The sequence below is a fragment of the Cavia porcellus genome, unplaced genomic scaffold, assembly GCF_034190915.1.
Source record: "Cavia porcellus strain 051 isolate PalLab524CR breed Dunkin Hartley unplaced genomic scaffold, mCavPor4.1 scaffold_5, whole genome shotgun sequence".
NCBI classification, from domain to species: Eukaryota; Metazoa; Chordata; class Mammalia; order Rodentia; family Caviidae; genus Cavia; species Cavia porcellus.
The window spans coordinates 76,206,555-76,229,986 of NW_026947488.1; the positions used below are offsets into that span (position 1 = coordinate 76,206,555).

At 41.7% G+C, this 23,432-nt stretch overlaps 1 protein-coding gene across 3 annotated transcripts in view; it reads right to left on the reverse strand.

Annotated features, from left to right (window-relative positions):
• Erich6 (glutamate rich 6) overlaps positions 1-19,888 on the reverse strand; it is a 44,359-nt gene extending 24,471 nt beyond the window's left edge. The window contains exons 1-10 of one of the 3 annotated variants that reach the window (XM_003476556.5): positions 19,232-19,888; positions 18,617-18,674; positions 14,779-14,870; positions 9,362-9,424; positions 9,064-9,119; positions 8,841-8,957; positions 4,592-4,693; positions 3,272-3,429; positions 2,522-2,589; positions 1,278-1,423 (exon numbers count right to left, since the gene is read on the reverse strand). In XM_003476556.5, coding sequence (XP_003476604.3) covers positions 1,278-1,423; positions 2,522-2,589; positions 3,272-3,429; positions 4,592-4,693; positions 8,841-8,957; positions 9,064-9,119; positions 9,362-9,424; positions 14,779-14,870; positions 18,617-18,674; positions 19,232-19,685 — 1,314 coding nt within the window. In that variant the 5' untranslated portion in view covers positions 19,686-19,888. The remainder of the gene's footprint in view (positions 1-1,277; positions 1,424-2,521; positions 2,590-3,271; positions 3,430-4,591; positions 4,694-8,840; positions 8,958-9,063; positions 9,120-9,361; positions 9,425-14,778; positions 14,871-18,616; positions 18,675-19,231) is intronic. The other 2 variants (XM_013159981.3, XM_023560073.2) reach the window with 2 other exon arrangements.
• Positions 19,889-23,432: the final 3,544 nt, after the last annotated feature.

The window sequence follows — 23,432 nt, forward strand, 5'->3', positions numbered from 1 at the left end:
CTATCTTTTAGATTTTTATTTCAATTATAATTTTCATTTTTATATGTTTATTTTTTCATTTCAAATCTAATATGACATTTTTTCTATTTCCTTTACATATTTTCAAGCTAATCTTTTGCTGCCATAAACATGCTAGATTACTTTCAATTTCCTATTAGATATTATTCCTCTAGGTTTTCAGTTATGGTGTTAAACTTCCTTGTGTTTTTGTTATTTTTCACTACGTTCTGATAACTGAACTTAAAAAGTAACGTGTCTGAGCTGAATGTGGAGGCACAGCCTGTAATTCCAGCATACTCGGAGGTAGAAGGAAGAAAATCACAAGTTAAATTTAGCTAGATCTCATCGCAAAAAATTTTTTTTAAAAAATGAGTTTTGAATGTAGCTCAGTGCAAAGGCCCTGGGTTCAATTTTCAATACCTGAGTGGGGAGGAGGGGTGTAGAGAGAAAACGTGCTTGAGTAAGATTATTGCTACCCCTGAGATTCTGCATCACCCGGGAGAAACAAACTGGTCTCAGTAATTTAATTTCTGGGAATTTGTTCTGAGAAACTTACTTAGATACAAACACACACAACGCTATTCAAAGCAATGCTATTTAGCATAGAAAAAAATCAGTATTAGACATCAATCTATGTCTTCTCCTGGAAATAGTAAAATATAAGAAACATTACATAGGTATTAAAATAATGTAACATGTAGTATAGAAAATACAATTTTAAGAGTATGTTTAGAAAGAGAAGATTGTATATATAATATGAGTATAAGGATGTTAAAAATGAGCACAAGGATGCAAGGAAAAGGTCTAGGATTGTGCTTCCTAATAGAATGTTTGAGACAAAAAGAGTGTTCTGTATCTGCTCTACAGCAAGACAGCTAGAAGTGACACACGCCTGTGCAGGGCTCACCATGTGCCTGATGTGACTGATGAATTCTATTTTACATTGTACTTCTTTTAAATTTAAATAGACACATGGAATAGTGCTACCATCTGGTGCAAGTCTACAATATATCAAAATATTAATATCTTCAGAAAAATGGTTTAGATATTTGGTGATTTCCTCCCCTTCTTTCTAATTTTCTAAGGGTTCCAAATGTTCTTTAAGGTGTAACTATCATATGTGAAGATAAAAGGTTTTATCCTAAACATCTGGAAGACATTATTTCAAAGGCTAGTACAAATTGAAATGCCAAATAGTTAAATGTGGTTGAGCTTTTGAAATTTCAGGTAAAACTGATTTTTGTAAAAGAGCAAATAAAAAATTACAAGCGAGCTACCTTTCCACCTGCTTTCATCGAATCACAGCAAACAATGGAGGTGTTACTCTTTATTAGTTGGAAATAGAACGGTTCTTTACAAGATGGCTTTTTTTCTGGAATATCCACCGCAAGTTGATAAGAAATAGTTCTCGAATTCTTTACATCTAATAAGAAAAAGGTCACAGAAATATCTTAGATTTTATGAAGCCAATCTTCTAAAATAAAATTCAAGCCCCATTACAAATGCTTTGAGTTATTAGATTTTTATTTTATTTTATTTTATTTTTGAGATAGGGTCTTACATTATAGTCCAGACTGGCCTTGAACCCACTATGTAGCCTGGTAGGCCTCATACTTGAATCAATCCTCCTGCCTCAGCCTCCCAGGTACTGGAATTACAGGTGTGCACCATCATACCTGGCTAAGCCTTTTTTTTTTTTAAAGAAAGTCAAATGAGGGCCTTTATTAAGTTAGACAGGAACTACTTTTGTTAGAAAAAATAAACATACTGCTTTATTTGAAAAGAAAGTCGCAATTTTTCAGCCTTTTGTTTTAGTCAAAACAGTTGAATATCAAGAAATATTACACAGCATTGAGGACGATATAAAAATATCTTCCTCTAAAGAGAAAGAGCCTGATGCTCAGAAATATTAAGTCACTGATCCAGAATCAGATAGCCTATAAGGAGAAAAGCAAGGCTATAAATCCAGGACTTCTCATTCTAAAATCAAGGGTAAGTAATCTTCATCAGTGCTACAGCTATATTGGCCAGTGGATGGGCACAGCCAATATGTGAAGAAAGTAATGTGATTTATTTCTGACAGACACTCCATACTCAAGCTTCAAAACAAAATGGAGTATGCACCTCATAAAACAAGAGACAGTCAATTTGAAAGCTCCTGGCTGCTGGTCTAAAAGTGCTCTGTAAATATTGCTAATGTACTTCAATCCATAACAACAGTAAGATGTAAACTCAGAACACCAAAAGCCAGACAGCTGAAACATCAGATTTTTTGAGCCATTTTAACTGACACATTCTACGTTACTCAGAAATGAAAATTTTTAATATTACTTTGTTTTGTTTTCTTGGTACCAGGGGTCAAACGCATGACCTCATGCTTGCCAGGTAGGTGCTTATACCACTGAGCTAAATCCCCAGGCCTCAATAGTACTTTAAAATACACTAGTTTCATCTTTTATCAAACACCCGAGTTTTCTTACGTTGTACAACTGGTTTATGATGGTAGTGTCGATGGACTCACCTGCAGGAAAATTTGTCTGTTCACTTCGTACTGTAGGAAAGTGCCTGGCAATTTGTCGCTCCTGTTTTCTACAAAATCAGAAACATCGTGCAGAAATCGGAAATGTGGTTGAAGCTTAAACAGTATACTACAAATTTCAACTGTTCAAATGCTGCTCCGTGTTATCTTAGTCTGTTACTAGTTATGAAAGCAGGCTTTTAATCAGAGCATGTGTGTGGGTATCTATGCTATTTAATGGGTAAATTTCTCCACAATAGGAATCTTGAATTTCCCCAATAATTTGGGATTAGCAGATTCTACTAAAAGTCAGTGGCTGGGGATTTAGCTCAGTGGCATAAGTGCCTGCCTTGCAAGTAGGCAGTCGTGAGTTCGATCCCTGGTACCAATAAAAAAGAAAAAAAAAATCAATGAGTTCACTCTATTTTCTGGGAACTTTTGAATCTCATGACACCCATCAGAAAGTATAATAGGCTTTCGTGTTTGCTTTGTCCAATTTTCAGTTATCTCTTAAAAAGAAAAAAAAAAGGGGACATAGGGAGACCTATCTCAGAAAATGAAAAACAAAATAACAAAAAAGGTTCCCCCACCCAGTATTGAGGATTAAATCCAGGGCCTTCACACTGACAAATATCTCCAACCCTTTTTCATTTTTAAACTTTTGAGTCACTGAGTTGCCCAGGCTGGGCTTGAACTGGTGATTTCCAATTATGTTGGCCTATCTGAGCTCCAATATCTAAGGCTCAACGTTACCTCCGCAGGGCTTTTTCTTTTGCCTTGATTCTATCAATTTCGTTCCCATGGGCCTCATGAGGCTTAATACTGATTAATTCAGGCTTTGCGCTTTTGACTTTTTGTTTTTCTTCACAGATGTAGTCAATCAGATTTTGGAACTGAGGACAACAGGAAGTCTGAAAACACAAAGACATCATTTTCATCTCATCAGCCCTAGATGAAGATGATTAGAGGAGACAGAAACCAAAACAGCTAATAGGGTTTGTATAACAGTCTGCCGTAGCTCTGTTTTTCTCTCTGAAGCTATATTAAGCTGTAATTCACATACTATGTCATTCATTCATTTAAAAGGTATAATTTAATTACCTTTTCCAGTTTAGTACACTGAGAGCTGTGCAGCTATCACAGGTGCAGTCAGCGTTAGCTATGACCCATTAGCAGTCACTTCCCCTCCGCCCAGCTTAGGAAACTGTTAGTCTACTTTCTGTTTCTCTCCATTTGCCTGTTCTTAACAGCTCATATCCATGGAACCACGCACATGTGATGCTTTATAATCGGCTTCTTTCACTTAACATCATGTGTTCAGGGCTCATCTATATCATGGCACACTTCAGGACATCTTTTCTGGCTGATGATATGTCATTGTGTGGTTATACCTCATTTTATTCATTTGTCAGCAGATAGATAATTGGGTGTCACTATTTTTATCTATTAAGAATCATGCTGCTGGGTCGGGGATTTAGCTTAGCCGGCACAAGCACTTGCCCGGCAAGTGTGAGGTCATGATTTTGATTCCTGGTACCAAAAAAAAAATCATGCTGCTTTGCTTTTTTTTTTTTTTTTTAAGCTAAACCCCCAGCCCTTGTGTGTGCAAGTTTTTATGTGGACATATATTATCCATTTTCATAGGTATAACCTTAGTAATGGAATAACTAGGTCATATGGTGACTATGTTTAACATTTTAAGGAACTGCCTGGCAGTTTTCACCATTTTCTATTCCCCCTTAACTCATATTACAACTAATGTAAGTTGTAATTTCCTTACATCTTTGCCTTGAACTCACTTTGTAGCCCAGGCTGGTCGTGAATTTGCAATGATCGTCTTGCCTCAGTCTCCCAAGTGCTGGGATTGTGGGCATGTGCCACTTGTTATTATCAGTCTTTTAAAATTAGCATCATTCTAGTGAATGTGAATGTGAATGTGAATGGATTTGCCATTGTGGTTGTGAATTGTATTTCTGTTTTAAGAATGAAATTTTATAGGAAAGAAGACAAAATACTACAGGAGGAGTGTTAAAAATAACACTGTTTCCTCAGCCAACCTGTTTTAGAACTTACATGTACTTCTGTTTCAGAGTAAATGGAATCCACACTAGAAAGAAATGCCTGGAGACTGCTTCCACAAAATTCACATGTGGGTGATAGCTCCTCCTCTTCATCCTTGAGAGAGAGATATGAAGTGCATACTGAGGCCCAGCAACTCTGAGAGCAGCTGGCGCAAGGGCCTGGGCAGACTAGAGAGTGTCCATTGGGACAGCAGAGGTGAAAGGAGCTAGGCAACCTTATCTGATGACTCCTGTGAGACCCCGAGGGGTCCCAGAATACTTGGTGGAGAATTTCCAAGGTGCTGGGATGCTGTACTAGAAGGAACGAGCCAGTAAGATATTTGTTTTTTAAATTTATTTATTTATATTTTTTAAAATTTATTTTACTGGTACTTTTTTTTTTTTCTTTCTTCCTTTTTTTTTTCCTGTCTTTTTGAGACAGGGTCTTGCTATGCAGTTCGGGCTGGCCTTGAACTCACTTTGTAGCCCAGGCTGGTCTTGAATTTGCAATGATCTTCCTGCCTCAGTTTCCCAAGTGCTGGGATTACAGGCGTGAGCCAGCACGCCTGGCTAAGATGTTCGTTTCAGTATTGACATCACTTCCATTCAAGAGCTGGTGAAGATTGGGAAGCGTGGGGTGCACTTTTGAGGGTCATGGCTGCTACCACTCACTAGAGTACAACCAGGTCTCTCAGGAGCTGTGCAAGTCTTCGGCATAGGGCCAGAGATATAGCTCGGTGGCATAAGTGCCTGCCTGGCAAGCACAAGCTCCTGTGTTCAGTTCCCAGTAACAACAACAACAAATCTTTGACATAAGCAGAAACTAGCAGAAATGACTGCTGACACTACAGTCCTTGAGGGTAGAGGATGTACAGGATGTAGCTACATGCAAGAGACCAGGCTAATACATTCAAGTTTATGAAAAGGCTCTTAAGTGTTTGAATACCATTAACTGCTTCAATAAGTGCTAGGTTGGAAAAAGTCTTGACATTACTGTATAGGTCACCATAAGCAACCATCAGCTTTCAGAAATCAATGAAAATCCCTTCTCAAGGGAAGCTTCATGTTGGATCTCTGAATCCTATTTGTGCTGTGAGGGAAATTCAGGTGCTGTGGGGAACCAAACAGGGGAGATAGAATTATTAAATATCTCCCCAGAATAGGACCAGGTCTCATATCAGTTTTTGCTTCAAAAGACACAAGAGGGCTTATTTTCAGGAGATGTCTTACTTTTTTCATGTACAACAATGTGCTTTTATTTATGTACAAAATCTATGTTTATTCAAATACAGTTATGTTACCTGGAACATCATCATAACTCCCTAAATCCTGAATTTCTGGTGACTCCATTTCCTGTAGAACGATTGGCCTTAACTTTTCCTCATTGCTGACATAAAATAGCTGACATTCAAAGTTAAAGGAAGAAAGGTTTATTTAACTCACAGCTGTAGAAGTTTCGGTCCATTATCAGCTGTCTCCAAGGCAGGGCAGCATGGCAGAGGGGCATCACAGAGGAGAAATAGTATGGAGCAAGCAGGCAGGTGAAAGCACAATGGGCTCTTTCTTTCCCTTATATTTTATGCAGGTTACCTGTGCTAGGGTGGGTGTAGCACTCACACTCTTAACTCTAGCCAGAACTATGCCAAAACAATCAGTGGACTGATTCACTAACCACATACCCTTGATCCCAGTATCACACCCTCCAGAGCCAGCCACCTCTGAAAAGCCTCCCTTCCAACTGCATTAGGCTTTGGGGGGCATCTAGAGACAAGCCATAACAGGCCCCAATCTCTCATGTCTAGCAACAGAACCCTCCTCAAATGAGCACTTCTTGTCCATGTAGCCTGTGAACATGGTATTTGTACATTGTGTCTGTACTCTGGTTGGTCATTTGGTAGTAAATCTCTAGTTCCTCTGTTTAGATAGGTAGTAACCTTTCCAGGTGCTTATTTAGGTATCATTTATGTATTAACATAATAACATTTATTCACATTTAATTATATATTATCATTTTATAATTCACTATGTCCATTGTGTGTTACAACAGATGTAATAAATACATCCATCTGCCTGATAATCTTAATTGGGGTTATTTTGATAGGGTTTATGTTATGAACATCCTGAAAAATCATGTTAAGTTTTATTTTCCAGTTAGGTCTTATTTGGGGGGAAATACAGCAGAGGCTCACATAATTCCATGAGGAGTTGGCATGCTACGGCCACATCAGCCACCTGAGGTCATGTTTGTGACTGCAGAATCTCTCAGGCAGGCAAGCATCAGCATACACCTCCAGGAAAAGATTTAGATTGTGACCTGCAGATCGTGAATACTATCGGGGCATCTATATTTGCCATGAAAACAGGATTGGAGACAGGCAGAAATGCCACCAGGGACTAACGGTGAGATAGTACAGCCAGGAATTCTCTGTCTAGGTAATGTCTATCAATTTCAGGCCACTGAAACTTCCCCCATAGTGAGTATTAGCTATTGCTAAATGCAAAATGCCTGGAACGAGCCACACGGTAGAGAGCTGATAGTGAAAACCCAGGAGAGCCATCAAATGATGGAGTGGGGCAGATGGAAAGCCGGACAATAACAGACCATCTACAACCTGTGCCACACGAGGGACTCGGTAGTGAATTCTTCAGCCCGGCATCTCTTTACCTGGGGCTGCAGCAAAGTGGAGAGGCTTCAGTGCAAAATCTAATCGCATCAGAGGAAAACCTCTGATGAGATTAGAGTCTGGCCCTGAAAAAAGCCTGGCTAGAGAGGAGAGCAGTCCCTACACTAGACCAGACACGTGACACTGGAGCTGCAAAGGCTGCCTGCCCAGCAGGTGGAGGACCAGGTGCCAGCGCTGGAATGTGGCCCTGAAGAAGAGGCCATAAAGCCTTTCTTGTGTCCAGGTTCATCTTTGATTGTTGGGAAGATAGTGTAATTCCAGTTCCAGAGACTTCTCTGGATGCCAGCCTCTGTGGTTCAGAGATAGGAAGGTGATACATTTAGGTAAAGAATTTCAAGCCTGAAGTATTTAGAGGGTGACCACAGAGTTTAGAAACCCAGGTCATCACAGGCAGCAGTCACTGACATTACATCATGTGCTGTGTTTTCACGCGTGCCCCCATTAATACTGTGTAGCTAGTTCAGTGCTGCACACAATGGCATCGGGCACCAACAAGTGGAGTCACACACCATGCACACCGTGTCCGTCACTCTGCACATGCATCGGTGGTGCACTGCTTTGCATCGTCGCATTTCCTCTTGTCAAGGTAGAACCCTGTACCCTTCCTGTGCCCCAGGAGTCAACAAGGGAATTCAGAGTTGGGGAGTACACGATTCTCTTCCATGCCCACAGGCTCCATCCCAGGCTGGGTTATGATCATTCTACCCATCATTTCTTCCCCACTCCGGAGTGGTGGGGCAGGCACTGTCCTGTTGGAATCATCGAAGTAACCTTTATCTCAGCCATCAAGTATAGGCATTAACTGATCACTTAATTAAATATGGCAGACATTCACCTATGTTTCCAGGCTTCGTAGCTACTGCTATGGGTTGAATTGTGTTCCCCTCCCCACAAAGAAAAACAAAAAAAATGATATGGTGCCCTTCTAACTCTTGATTCCTGTGAATGTAGCTATTTAGTCTTTGCAGAGGTAATCAAGTTAAGATGAGGGTTTGGGGGTGAATCTTAATCTAGTATGACTGAGATCTTAGAAAAGGAGGACATTTGGATTCAAAGAATTAGAATACTGAAAACTGAGGTGGAGAGTGGAGTCAGGCGGCTGTGAGCCAGGAATACCTGGACTCCACCCACCACAAAAGCCAGCAGCAAATAAGGAAGGAGTCTCCCCTGTAGGGCAGATCCTGCCTGTGCCTCAACTCAGTCAACACCTTCTGGTCTACACAACTAGGAAACAGGAAGTTTCTTTTGTTTTAAGCCACTCTGTTGTGATACTTGGTTAAAAACATCCCTAGCAAATAAACACAGCCATCCTAAGGCCTCTTCCAAGTTCACTTTGCCTTTTTTTGGGTGTTGTTGAGACACTCTCGCTATGCAGTCCAGGCTGGCCTTGAACTTACTACGTAGCCTACGCTGGCCTCAAACTCAGGCCTCTTCCTGCTCAGCCTCCTAAATGCAGGGATTACAGGTGTGCACTACCATGCCTGCACTTTGCCTTGTAAAAAAAGTATGTTCACCATTCTCACTTTATGGCATTTTGTGTCGTTTTCCAGTAGCGATCAAAATATAAATTAAAATCACCTTGAAGTTAATGTCTAAGTCGAACTGCTCTTCTCTGTAGGCCAGAATGGTCGGGGGCCCAACGCTGGGTAGTGTCCTTAGGGAAGGCTCAAACAGTGTTATGAAGTCATCTTTAAACTGAATTTTAAAAAAGAGAAAGAGAAAGAAAACAATTACAGACTAAGCTTTATTTTCTTCATGAGAACAGTGTGCTTGCTAGGTTGGTATAGTGAACATTTCTTACCTCCAGCTCACATAAAATACTCAGTTTGGTCTCTTCTGGATTAATTACCCATTTTTCTGCAGGGAAAGGATAGGTTTAGAAGTTAAAAATCTTTGTGCAGTGTACTCATTTTTTTCTAGTTTGGAGGCCCTTTCCCCATCCTTGTATCTCACAATCACGCGTACACACACATGCATGCACACACATACACTTTTAGGCACACAATTTAACCACCCGGAGCCCCTTCATTTTCACCACCTTTCACTGCATGATAATAGTCTTTTGCCAGCAAAAGGGACTGGCACCAGCAACCATTTACCTCTTAGCTTTGAAGCCAGGCATTCAGGTTTATCGTCCTTGACTTGAGAGAATATTTTGTTTCCTTTAAACAAGAAAAAAGTGTACATTTATTATCAACCCTGACAAAGAAGAGATAAATTGAACATAAAAGAAAATTTGTCTCTGGGAAAAATAGGTATTGTATTTATCTTTTAAGGTTTTTTTTTTTGAGGGGGTCTCAAAAAAAAAAACTGTGTTAACAATAAGCAACAAAGCCGGGCGTGGTGGCTCACGCCTGTAATCCCAGCACTCAAAGAGGCTGAGGTGGGAGGATCATTGCGAGTTTGAGACCAACCTGGGCTATAAAGTGAGCTTAAGGCTGGCCTGAACTGCATAGCAAGACCCCATCTCAAAAAAGACCAAAAAAAAAAAAAACCCCCCAACAATAAGTAACAAAGACAGGAAACTTACCACCTATGTATCACATGTTTATCTGTTCCTTTCTATCCCTATGAGACTACAGGGGTGAATATTTTACTTATAATCATACTTTGTATTGTGTGTGGGGGTACCGGGCATCAAACTCAGGACCTTATGCTTGCCAGGCAGGTACTGCACCTCTGAGCTATATTCCTGGCCCTTATAATCATAGTGTGCATGTCTTTTTCTTTTCTGCTTCATTTAAATGCCATCTGTCTACTTTAGGTCTGTTATTGATATGAATTTTTTAGATAGGAAGATACTGGCCTATGGGGTCCAGTTATAGGCAGTGAACCTCCCAAAGGCCCCATTTCCACCATCACATTTCTGATTAGATTTTTTTAAACATGAATTTCAAGGCAACACAGTCAGACTGTAGCATTCTTTCCCTGGCTCCATAAGGATCATATCCTTCTCCCATGCAAAGCACATTCACCCTATCCCAATAACCCTAGGAGTCTTAAGTCATTCCACCATCAGCCTTGAAGTTCAAGTTCAAAGTCTCATTGCTATCATCTATATCAGATATAGGTGAGATTCAAGGTATGATGCATGAGACAAACCTTTCTCTAGCTATTCACCTGTGTAGTCAAACATATACCAAGTATGACTGAAAATACAGGGAGTGGGGCCTGGGGATTTAGCTCAGCAGTATAAGTGCCTGCCTTGCAAGCGCGCAGTCATGAGTTCAATCCTGGTACCAATAAAAAAAATTACAGTGAGTGTTTAAATTTTTAAAATTTATTACAGTAAAAGATACATTGAATATACCTCCCTCATAATACTTCTCCACACTATGAACACACTTTATCACATCATTCTTGTCACTTTTTTTTTTTTTTTGTCTTTTTCCTTTTTATTGGTACCGGGGATTGAACTCATGACTGCCTGCTTATAAGGCAGGCGCTTATGCCGCTGAACTAAATCCCCAGCCCTTATCACTTTCTGATGCAGTTCTGGAAATCCTCTTTGGTGATTGTCTTTAGACATGCTGTTGTAGCTGCTTCAGTGTCCTGAGTAGATTCAAAATGTTTACCTTTCATGATTATTTTGACTTTGAGAAGTGGTAGCAGTTACACGGTGCCAGACCCAGTGGGCAATGGGGATGAAACACTCACCATAATATTCTTTTACAAGCTTGACTTTTTGTTAGGTGGCACTGGGCCGCAGTACTCACCATGGTTTTTTTGATCAGCCCTCATAGAAACACTCATGAGAGGACTTTCAGAACGCTTCAGAAACTGGCAACACAAGTGGGATACATGTGTGTGAAGCATGCAGGAATTTGTATCAATATACCTTTTGTTGTAATAAATTTTAAACCATTTAAATATTCATTGTATATTTTGATCACATCAGATGTGGTGAGACAGATATAAAGAGAGGTGTTTCATTCTACATGGAGAAAAGAAAAGAAGTAACAGTGAAGGGGGGAAATTAAAATTTAAAATCAAATCCTACCCAGGATGCCCACCAAAATCAAGTAGGTATGCCAGGCAGGTCTGACAACAAAATGCGTCTTCCTTTGTGTAAGCCCCTGTCTTTGCTGCCCTTGTGTAACTGATGGCCTTGCAATGTAACTTAAAATGTAACAGGACATTTCTTCCTTTGTATAACCCATGCTTTGTGTAACTGATTGCCTTATGATGAAACCTGCAATGTTCAAACTCCTTCAGCGTCACCCAGCCCTCCAATCATATGCGCAGATTGCCTATGTACCTCCTCATTTTCCCTTTAAAAGCCCCGAAACGTCAGCTCTGACTCTGGGAGAAATCCTGATCAGAAGCCCACTGGTGTAAAACACTGCCTGCTGAGCCTCCTTGGGCCGTTTCTTCCTATGTTTGCTCTGCTGCCTGTAACAACAGGTCCTACGTAAGGCTGAAACCCAACAGGGTACAGAACAGGGCGCTTTGGCTGCATGTTTTGTCTTCTCGGCCCCGTGAGAAAGCGTTCTCAACTCTCAGGCCTCCTGCAGGGGTGGCCTTGCCCCTGCAGTTCTCTGTTAGAATGAGGAAGCCCAGTTCTAGGTGGCTCTAGGCGGAGGTAGCCGCCGCCCTCGCGGCTTGGGTACTCTGCAAGCTGGTGGAGACAGCACCATGAGGACAGCCCTGCAGTTTACCACTGCACCTTCAGGGCACAGGGATTGTGGCCTGCCTTACACCTGGGCCCGCTGGACCTGACCTGGGCAGCTGAGGAACGAGGCGGCAGAATGTGGAGCCAAGAGCCTTGAAACTGTTCTGCCCCCAGCCCTCTACTCAGGGCCTGCGCTGGGAGGTGCAGCCCTGATGAGCTCTAAACTGCCTTCAGCGTTTTCTTCACCTGACTTGGGCAGTAAGTCTTGGTCTGTGTCTAGATGACTATTTAAGCCCCGCACTTACTGTTGAATAGCTAGCTTGGTTGATTGAGATGGCCCTTCCAAGCTAATCACCTAATCAAATTTGGCCACCCTTCTGGTTTCTTGAACAAACGTTATCACTCTTTCCAATATACATACAGTGAGAATACCCAAAATTTTGTTTACTTCCTTTTTATTTGTTCTGTTTTTAAGGCATTCCTCTTTTCACAGTGTAGAATAAGCATTCAAAAGAGGCTAAACAGCACGTTCAGCCTTTGGTGTTTATACATTTGTTTTGTTTTTGTTTTTTGAGATAGGGTCTTGCTATGTTGTTCAGGCTGGCCTCGAATTCACTGTGTAGCTGGCCCTGACATTGTGATCCTCCTCCCTCAGCTCCCCAGTGTTGGGATTATAGGCTGTTTATAGATTTCTTAAACCAACCATCCCATTTCATCATTCACAAGTTCTGCTCTCCACAGAACACCAGGACACAAGCACAATTCTGCAAAGTTCTTTGCCACTTTAATAACAAGGGTAGTTTTTTCTCCATTGTCCGATAACACGTTCTGTATTTTCATCTGAGACTTCATCTTTTTAGCTGAGACTTTTATCCTCTATAATTCTATCACTTTGATCACGACCAGTTAGATCGTCCCTAAGAAGACTGAAATTTTCTCGTGTTTTTGTTTTATGAGCCCTATCCATAATAATTATATAAAATAATAAGATGTGATAGAGTTTCTATCTTTCAGACTGTCAAAAATTTTAGAAAGTGACAATATCAAATACTGAAAAAGACAAGAAAGAGTGATCTCAATAACTCTTGTTGGAAGCATACATTGGCTCAACTTTCTAGGAAGGCAATGATCAAAGCATGTAACTCTTTACCCTACAACGACACTTTCTTGGCACCTATCTTGGAGAAATACTAGCATGTGTAGACAAAAAGATTTACTGAAACATCCTGCAAGTACAAATCTGGAAATGACTGTACATATCAGTTAAGGAACCTTTAAATAAACAATTGCACATCTATACTACATACTATTCCAAAACCATTAGCAAGAATGAGGAAATCCTGCATTCTCTGACCTGGAAAAATTTCTAAGAGATAGTATTAAGTGAAAAAGCCAGTGAAACAACACATTCAGTGTGACACCATCTATATAAACAAGGAGAAAAAAATTGAAAGTGCTAAACTCCCATCTACAATTCCTAAATGAATGTAAAAGGTTAGAAAATTATTTGGAAGACATGTAACAGAATAGTGGTAATCTCTGAAATTGAAGGTAGTGATCAAAACAAATTATTGTCTTTTGACTGTGTAAAACTTAGGCCATTTTAACATATTGGTTATACCACAAAAAGCTTAACCATGAAAAGGGAATGTGGGGTATGATTCTACATTTATTTCAAGTCCCTTCTCTCAATCTCCCTTAAATCTGTGCCATCAGGTTTTCACGCCCACAATTACTTTGAAGCAGGTCCTGTCAGCACTGCCAGTGACCTCCAAATACTGCTGGGGACAAGTTTTCAGTTCGCATCTTTCTGACCCTAAGTACTACTGTTGACCCCATGACCATTTCCTTCTCCTTGATGCTTTCTTGGCATCCAGGAGAGTTTACCAGACTTTCTGCTATATGAAAGGTCCTTTTTATCAGTCTCCATCTCCTATCCCTGAGTTCACAATGGAGCACTCTGGCCTAAAGGATTACCAGGTTCCACAGTATCACTCCTCTGCACACGTCCTCCAGGGACTTCCCACCCCACTACCAGTGGAAGAGATTCAGTGCTCCTTATCTCTTATCCCCTGGGATTCTCCCTCCTCCTTGCTTAGCCCACTGTAGCAATACGAGGCACCTCTTTGTTTTAAAGGAGGCACTTGCTGCCCTCTTTGCCTGACACACTTCCTTCCCAGGTTTGTCAAGGCTCACTCTCTCTCCTTTAGATTTTTGCTCAAGTATCTCAGCTTCTCTGAGGTACCCTGTGCAAGCTTGCAGCTTTCCATTTCCTCTATTTTTTTTAGTACTCACATCATCTAGTGTATTACATACTTACATATATATTTTGTAAATTATCCCTCTCACACACTCTGAGGCAGGGATCACGTCATTCTGTTTACATTTAGTTCACCAGAACAGAGGTTTGCTCAAAGGACTTGATGTATAAATGATATAGTATAAAACTTGAATATCAAAGTTCAAAGGCAAAATTATTTGTCCTGATACTTTTGAGGAATATATGGGGATATATTAAAATGTTTGTTTTTATATTATTGTATTTACTAATGTTTGATATTTTAGAGAATGATGTGCACATGTAACTTCTATAATAAAAACACATATATCAAAATATAATGGCACATTATTTTTAGTGTGCATAAACGTTACCATTTATTGAATATTAGATACCAAGGAAGTTTTCTTAATCTCATTTTGATCATCGTAACAACAGTGTGACAATATGATTATTACTAAGAGATGAACACTCTGAGACTCAGGGAGGTTGAGTAACTTACCCAACATCACCACTGCAACTAAGATTCAAAGCTAACTCAACTGCTCCTCCACTCCTGTGATATTTCTAATTCTCAATCCCAGCCCTCCCCCTCCCCCCAAAAGCTAGGAAATCAAGCTACTCACTGTGATTTTTTTTATCACACAAATCTTGAAGCCAACTTTCTTCGGTTTGTACTGATATTGGAATTCCTGGATACAAAGTTGCATATATATCTCTGAAATTTAGTTAGTAAAAAACGTTAGTTTTATGCAGTTGTTATGCAGTTGTTAGCAAGTCTACTAAATATAGTACATTTAATAATAAATAATAAATGATTCTTACTCTGTTTTACTTGAAATGTTTTCTTCCAGTTCTTTTTAATAAAGTTAGGCACAGGTTGTAAATCAAATCTGTACTTTGGAAATGCTTTCTTTCTAAATCCTGCAATTTTCTAGTATTATATTGTTTTCTCAGGAATTTCTTATACTCTGTGATTGCTGGTGGTAGTGGCATGTGCACTTAAATGCTTTTTATTTTATTTTATTTTGGTAGTAGGGATTGAACTCACGACCTTGCACTTGCCAGGCTTTGTCACTGAGCTATATCCCTGGCCCTTTAATTTAAATTGGCACAAATTATTCATTTTTAATAGCTTCAAAATAATCCAAACTTTTTAAAGGGCTGATGTTACATTAAGTGCATCATACTTAAGTGATCCCTACTCTTTGAGTAGTTTAATCAGTCATTTCAAATATCAATGACATGATAGGCAGAAACAACTTTTACTAGTTAAGATAACCTTTACTGGTAGTGAATAAATAACACTGCTTTTTCAAGCTCCTTTATCTCAATGTTAAAAAATTTTTGTTGTATCTTCTAAAATAATCAAATAATAGTTTTTCCAACTAATTTAGTTTTTTACTTTTTCACTTTCATTCTTTTATGTATCTATCCACCTTGTTTTCTTTTTCTTCTGTTGGTGCAGAGTGCAAGTTTATTTAAAGTATGGCAGACACAGAGGAAGCAGAAGAAAAGCAATGCAGTGGTGTTGCCAGACAGGCAGCCTCCAGCTCAGGATGGGCCTGGTGGGTGTGAGATACGTCCACCTTCTTTTTGTACTGCCTTGGTCCTGGGCACATTGCATCAGTAAAGTGTTTTGTTTTTCCATTCTGAAATGACTGTGTCCTGTAATAGGTAAATGACTCTGCAGAGCCACCTGTGCAACTCCCCGAGGAATTCCTGTTTATCTAACCTCCTAGCAAAAAAAGCTACAGGGACTCTTCTGAGTGAAGCAACATGAAAGAATCTCCAGACAACATTTAACGTGTATTTTTTCCCCAAGTTGGTGGTTAAAAAAAAAAAAAACAAAAAAAAACCAAACCTCATTCCTTATTTATTTTGCCTTTTCTTAACCTAACATCAAAGCTCATTTCTGGAATTGCGTATAAAATGGTACATGGAGAATTGTAACAAAATTAACATTGCCGAGAACACATTGAACAGTTACTTTTACTCACATTGACCCACTTATCTTTACAAAAGCCAAGCAAAGCAGAGATTCACGTTTTGTTTTTGCATGCAAAGAAACCACAGCTCGTGGAGATTAGGGATCTTCTAAATCATCACTTGTCTTATCTTGGGTTCCAAAATCCGTATCTCCACATTCATCTGCCTTCTAACGTTTGTCCCATTTTCAACCAGAATAGTAATAAAGTAACAGAAACTGAGCCAACATTGGTTGTATTTTTAGGACGTTTAAAAAACATTCAAAATCTTATCAAGGGGTACTTTGAGATCTCTATCTGTATCTACATCTATATCAGCTGTACAAATCAAGACTGATTTAGGACACAGACATTTCCATCAACTGAAATTGTATAATAGCACCTCCAGGTCAAGATTGCAGCTGTAGGGGCTGGGGATTTAGCTCAGCAGCGTAAGCGCCTGCCTGGCAAGCACATTGAGTTCAATCCCAAAAAAAAGAGATTGCAGCTGTGCACGCAATTTCCGCCCACCCCTCTTCTTTCCTCTGCAAGATCTTACTGAAGTAACAGGAACTTTAAACAAACAATTGGCACTGGAAAACAAGTTATAATTGGGGGACAAGCACTACTGAAGAAGTCCTTAAAATACAGAACATACATGGTTATAAGTCAAGGGAAACCCAGAGCAGAGCTAATACTGCTCAAGACAAAGAAAGTAAGGTGTTTTTGTCTTTTTCCTTTTTATCGGTACCGGGGATCGAGCTCACGACTACCTGCTTGCAAGGCAGGTGCTTATGCCACTGAGCTAAATCCCCAGATTGCTTGCTTGCAAGGCAGGTGCTTATGCCGCTGAGCTAAATCCCCAGCCCCGTAAGGTGTTTTTCAAAAGGAAATTTAGCACCTGATAAACTCTTCAGTGGTGGCTAACTAATGGCAAGTGTGCCCCAGCCAGCTGCTGTTTGTTGTCATTGAAAGCTCTAAAAGGTTCGCCATCACTGCTCTAGGTCAAATCAAGCAAACACAGAAAGGGGGTCTCCCATTGCTTTGTCCAGCAAAGGAAAGAAGAACAAAAGAGAAGAGGGAATTGAGAAAACATTTTGAGTTCAACCTGGAAAAATGACAGCTGAAAACAACTGAGCTGAAAATTTCACTTCTTAGGAGATAACTTTTACAGACATGGAATTATTTTCTTATCCCAGGATCGAATTACAATGGGTTTACCATAAAATTATATGTATTGTTTATTGGTTTTCAATTTCTAAGTCAATGTGTACCTAAAGCACCAAGGGTTAATCATAATCAATAAAACAATGCAAACAAAACTTTATAATGTAATTTCATATGAATGTATAGTTTAATATAACTTATTATATAGAGTTTGTTAGAATACAGGTTAGAGAAAAGGTGGAAAGAAGTACATTAATGTGTTAATTTTTCATAACAGAATCCAATACACACTTTCTAAAATTGATAAATCAAGAAAAAAAGGAATGGGGCTGGGGATTTAGCTCAGCGCCATAAGCACCTGCCTTGCAAGCAGGCAGTCATAAGTTCAATCCCTGGTACCAATTAAAAAAAAAAAAAAGAAAGAAAGAAAGAAGGTTTAAATGCTTTAAAGTCTTAAATGCTGAAAAAAATAAAAATAACCACCAAAAATGGAGAAATAAGTAATCAAGAGTTTTGTCAGAAATTGATAAAGGGATAAAAATGTTACTTACAGTTAAAGGGAGCCAGTAAATATTGTTACTCTCCTTTTATTTTGTTATGAAACTTTTTTAGTTTTTTTCAATAAAATAAAAAAATTAAATGGAAACAAAAACTCTGGAAAAGTGTTAACTCTGGAAAAGAGTGAATTTCTCAATTTTATATCTTGGCATATGCTAATTTTTTAACATATTATCTTTTACTAACAAGTTGAATTAAAAGCAGAAAGAAAAGGATAAGTGGGAGAGAACAACTTCTCTCCCATTTAAAAATGTACAAGATTGTGGACTTAGCTGTGGTGTGGTATTTCAGGGAAGTTTTATAGAGATTCCAAAGATCTTTCAGTTATGTCTGTCTTAGTTAAAGCACTGTGATAGGAACTGTAAGTAAAAGAAGAGAACTTGTGGGAATGAGAATGCTGCAGTTTCTACTTAGCTTCACTAAAGGTGTCCCTGGGCACTGTTGCATTTAGCCAGGAGAGGCCTACTTGAGAGACCTGTGTTCTAATTCTGTAACACTTACTATTGTACAATAGCAATATTCATTTCACGTTACACTGATAAAACGATATGCTATCTTCACAGCTAGGTAATACACAAGCCAGGCATAAGAAGGGTCTTATCTTTATCTTTTATAAACAGCCTACCAGTGCAGATTAAACAAAGCAACCTTTTGGGTAAATAAATTGGAAATGTCCCAGATTATTTTACTGTACTTCCTACTATGTTTATCCAAAACGTAAATATTATTTGCATCAAAAAATAATATTGGAAAGTTGAGAATACTTTCTTACCTATCTACTTTTACTTCAGACATGTCTTCTCTAAATGTCTGAAATATTTTAGGAAAACCTGTTAAATGAAACATTTAAAACTTTAACCACTCCCTCGAAATCAGCTTCTCAAATCAGTTTCTCAAAAGGGCAATTTCATCTCCCAGGGAGCAAGAGACAATGTCTGAAGACATTTTGATCGTCGTGTGTGTGTGTGTGTGTGTGTGTGTGTGTGTGTGTTACAAGCCTAGAAAGGGGTAGAGGCCAGGGATCCTACTGAACAACCTTTAATGCATGGGACATGACACCCACCCCCATTAAAGAATTAACCAGGTCAAAATGTCAACTTTGGGAGTTTCAGAAACAGATTTTAAAATCACTGCTGTGCCTCTCTTGTATAAAGCAGTGATCGCAGTGGTTCCCCATACGGGAAATTACACACAAAAGCAAGCTGGGGGTTTTCTGCAGGACTGCTCAGCAGCCCAGCACCCTCCAGATCTGCTCCTCCAGGCGTAACCGAGCAGGAGCACCGCCCGCTTCACGTGTGACCCTAAAATGTGAACCGCGCCCCCAGCTCAGCCCAGCCCAGCGGCCCGAGACCGCGGCGTGTGCGGGGCGCCGTAGGCCCGGGCGTACTCGGCCGGGAGGAGACGTGGGTCTGCGGGGACTCGGAGCGCGACGAGATCCACGAGAGGCTCGAGGACTGGTAGGGCGGCGTCGGGCTCAGGCTGGGGCTGGCCACGCTGATCAGGCGGGGCCGGGGCTGCAGCAGCCCCGCCTCGTCCGGCTCGTCGTCCTCCTGGTCGCCGAGGTCAAAGATCGTCCAGAGGTCTTCATCGCGGAACGTCACCGCGCCCTCCGCCTCGTCCGCCGGCGGCTTCCCCGCTCTCCTCGCCTCCACGGGCGCCCTCTCGGCCTTCTTCCCCTCCCCGCTCCGCTCCAGCTCCTCCTCCTCGTCCTCGTCCTCCTCCTCCAGCTCCTCCTCCTCCTCCTCGTCTTCCAGCTCGTCCTCCTCCATCTCGTCCTCCATCTCCTCCCCCTTGTCCTCCTCGGGCTCTCCGAGGCTGCGCCGCGCGGGCAGGCTGGCCATCCCGGGAGGGAAGCGGGGCTGCGGCTCGCGCGGAGGCCGTCGCCGAGTCCCTCGGCGCAGGCGCTGCTGTGCGTCCGTCCGTCTCCCCGGCAACGCCGGCCCCACCCCCTGCGAGCCTCCTAGGTTTAAAGAGGCAGGGTGCCCTTAGCCCCCGGGCGTCGGTGTGCGGCCGGGGCGGGGCGGGGCCTCCGCACTTTTCCAGCCTTGCTGGGGGTGGGGTGGGGTGGGGTGGGGGCTTATCGTCTGAACCCCTCGCGGCCTGGGGCGCGCGATGAGCTTGCTTGTTTTTCAAAGTGGGGTGCAGGAACTGGCTTGTGTGCGCTGCTTACTCTTCGGAACGCTGTGGGGCCTAAGTAGACAGTGACTGCTGGAACTTCCAGTAGAATTCTGTTTACAAAAATAGGCGTCAGCCTCGGGTTATAGTTTGTCCATTTGATTTTTGAAAACTTGGCCTTCAGTATTACCTTGATTTATGACATTTTTGGCATCCTTGCCTCTTCTATTTTGGGGCAGAGAAAATTTGCGAGTCCTGCTTAATGCTTATTCCCTTCATCCATCCATCTTTCTATCCATCCTGTAGGTGGAAGAGGTCACCTAGGACCCCCCCGCTTTCTTTTTGGTTTACTCTAGTTAAACTTTGTAAAGTGTTTTTTGTCCACAGAAGTATACACGGGATTGATGAACGCTTGCATCAGATGACTGGGCGCGGGCCTACAGATCCTTTTGTATAATTTCAGCTAAATTGCTTTACCTCTTTCAGCTTCAGTGTTCCTGGGTATAAACTAGGGACAAGAATACCCCTCAGATGTTTGTGGAGTGGCTGCTTATAATTGTGTTTCATGAAAATGCTAAGGGGAACCCACGTGTGGTGGAGAAAGCAGTGGTGGCATCTCAGCAGGGGATGTTAGAGCCTGTCAGAGCAGCTTTGATTTGTTTCCCTTTATCATGGTGTCAGGGTAATCTTGGCTGAGGCTGGTATTCCTTGAGAAGCTTTCTACCCCACAGGAGAATCACGGGGCAAGGCTCTTAAGCATCTGCTTGTAATAACATTGAGGTTTGACTGTAACAGGTCAGTTCCAGGTGCCCGGCTTCCAGCAAGAGCCTTTGAGCCCAGAGATCTTAGGTTGTTAACACGGATCTCAAGGGGGCAAAAGTGAGACATTTGGTGGCCAGGTTCAGTGGGCAATGTTTTATGACTGCCTAATTGAAGATGGAGTCATTGAACAGCACCGTGATCCAGCCGTGGAGTGGACAGGACTGCTTTGGAGCTGTCCTCGTTGACTAACAGAGCAATAAACATTTGGCGGGACCAGGAAGATTAGAGGCACAAAATTGCCCCCAAATGCCAGGGGGTCAGAGAATTTTTTTTTCCAGAGAGAATATTTTTGTTTTCATTTTTGAAACTCACTATGTAGTTCAGGCTGACCTCAAGCTCATAATGTAACCCAGGCTGACCTAAAACTCACAGTGATCCTCTTGCTTCAGCCTCCTGAATGCTGGGATTACAGGCATGTACCACCATACACGGCAAGAGAGAGAATATTTTTGAAAGAAGAAGCCTTGCAAGCTACTGCAGAGACTGGCACAGGCTAGTGGAGCAGCTGGATATTTGAGTTGGTTTGGGAAGAAGTGTAAAATGTACATGGAGAGGAAGTGAAGGCATTGCAGTAGGCCCAGTGGGGAAAGCAGGGCCAGCACAGGGTGCAGGGTGTTGAAAAGTGGAGGTACAAATAGACACCAGGTGGCCCAGCCCAGGACTGGCTCTGGCCAAAACAGGAGAGACACTCTTCCTATGGGGAAACAGAACACTGGTTCTTTTAGAGTAAGTGGATCCAAGGGAAGGAGAGTCCCTAAGACTTTTAAAAGAGCTGAACAATAGCTCTAAGCAAGGAGTGTTTTAGGAATATAATTCATAATGCCATTGAGACAACCCTCAGCAGTCCCCGGGAGGAGGCCCTTGGAGGCAGGCAGTTTCCAGGAAGCGCAGGTGCTGTATCCCTTGCTCTTTCCCAGCCCCTGGTTTACCCCTGACTCTGATTTCCAACCTGCTCTCTGAGAATGCTGGAAACAGAAACACACTTGCTTTCTCTTAACCAGTCACTTCTCTAGGCAGAAGGAGCTGGTTTAGTTTCATGACCTCTAAAATCACTTCCACAATCCAAAAACTATTGCTAGGGGCTGAGGCTGTAGCTCAGTAGCAGAATTCAAGCTTAGAGTTCATCAGGTCCTGGGTTTAATCCCCAGCATCCTGCCCCAATTCTATTACTGCTCAGAAAGGATTGCCCCCCCCCCCACCTTGGGGGAGGAGAAGGAGGAGGGGGAGGAGGAATGCAAGAGAGTGCATTTTTGTACAGTTCAAACTTATTTGCATACAGCATATTACAAAAGCTCCCTAGGACCTTCATGAAGAAAGCAGTGTTTCTTCCCAAGGCTTTTGTTAAGCACTGCTCTGATTCACAGTGCAGGAACCTCAGCCCGATTAGGAATCTTCCCTAATTAAGAATGTGCCTAGCTGCATTTAGCTATGAGGGGCAGCTTTCTAAATGGCACGCTGTCCCTTCCCTACGAGCTCCTTTCAGAAGGTAATTCTGAAAGCCCATTTAGGCCTCTTCATTAGCAGCGACGCCCACTTTATCTCTCCCTTAATATTTTATGTGAGCATGCCTGGGGAGGATTGATAAGGGCAAGGGGCAGTGCTCCAAACAGTCGGGCTGCTCTCACTTCCCAGACCCGCAGTCTTCTGCTCTGTGGTCTCTGACTTCATATCCTCTCGCGGTTTTGCTTTTTGTTGTTTTGTTTTGTTTTGAAGGGAAACAGCTTCAGTATCCCTTTGGGCACATCTGTAAGCCTAACTCTGTTGTTTTTGGACTGTCCCTGTGGTCTCAATGGAAGAGATGCCCTTTAACCGCCCTGAGACTAACACTCCAGAGTCATCTGTCTCTTCCCTCTTGTGACCACCAGGAGTCTGCATCCTTCATTGATTTGATATACTGAGTAATTTGTTCATTTAAAAGAATAATTATTGAGGGCTGCGGTGTAACTCACTGGTAGAGAACTTGTCTTGCAATCAAGAGGCCCTGGGTTCAATCCCCACTTCTGGGGAAAAAAATCAAGAGAGAACTACATAGCAGAGGCTGCTTTCAGCTCTGGGAAGCCAGCAGTAAACAAGGACTCGCGCTCCTGGTGCTTTTATTGGGAAAGGCCACATGATAAATGATTACCGTCCAAGAAGTTCTCAAGTGTTATAGAGAAAAATAGAGCATGTGGGGTCAAGGGTGCGGAGTTATGGGCAGGAATGTTGCTTTTCAGAGGAGGTCCCGAAGGAATGCCCTAGTTGGCCAGTACCTGAGCAAAGCCTGAGGAGACAAGAGCTGGGCGGGCATCTCTGAAGGAAGAGGAGCTGGAGAGAGGCAGTCAGCTGTGGAGAGCTCTGGCTTCTCCTCTGGGGTTATTGAGAAAGCTGTGGTTTATGTTTTAAACTAAACTCTGCTATCCTAAATGGACTAGTCATTCAACTAGATTCAGATGTTGGGGAGTGAAGGCTTTGTTAGTGGGGAGACCGTATAGAAGGTTCCTGTACTACGGAGCAACTGGGTTTAAAATGTAGGCACAAGGGGGAAAAACTGTCCGGAATATAACGACAAAGAAGTAAGCTCCATTTCCTGGGGAGCAGGGTGGGAAGGAAGATGTGACAAATAACTGTACCCCAAGATGCCTTGGATCTTGATGAGATTGCTTTTACGAGGG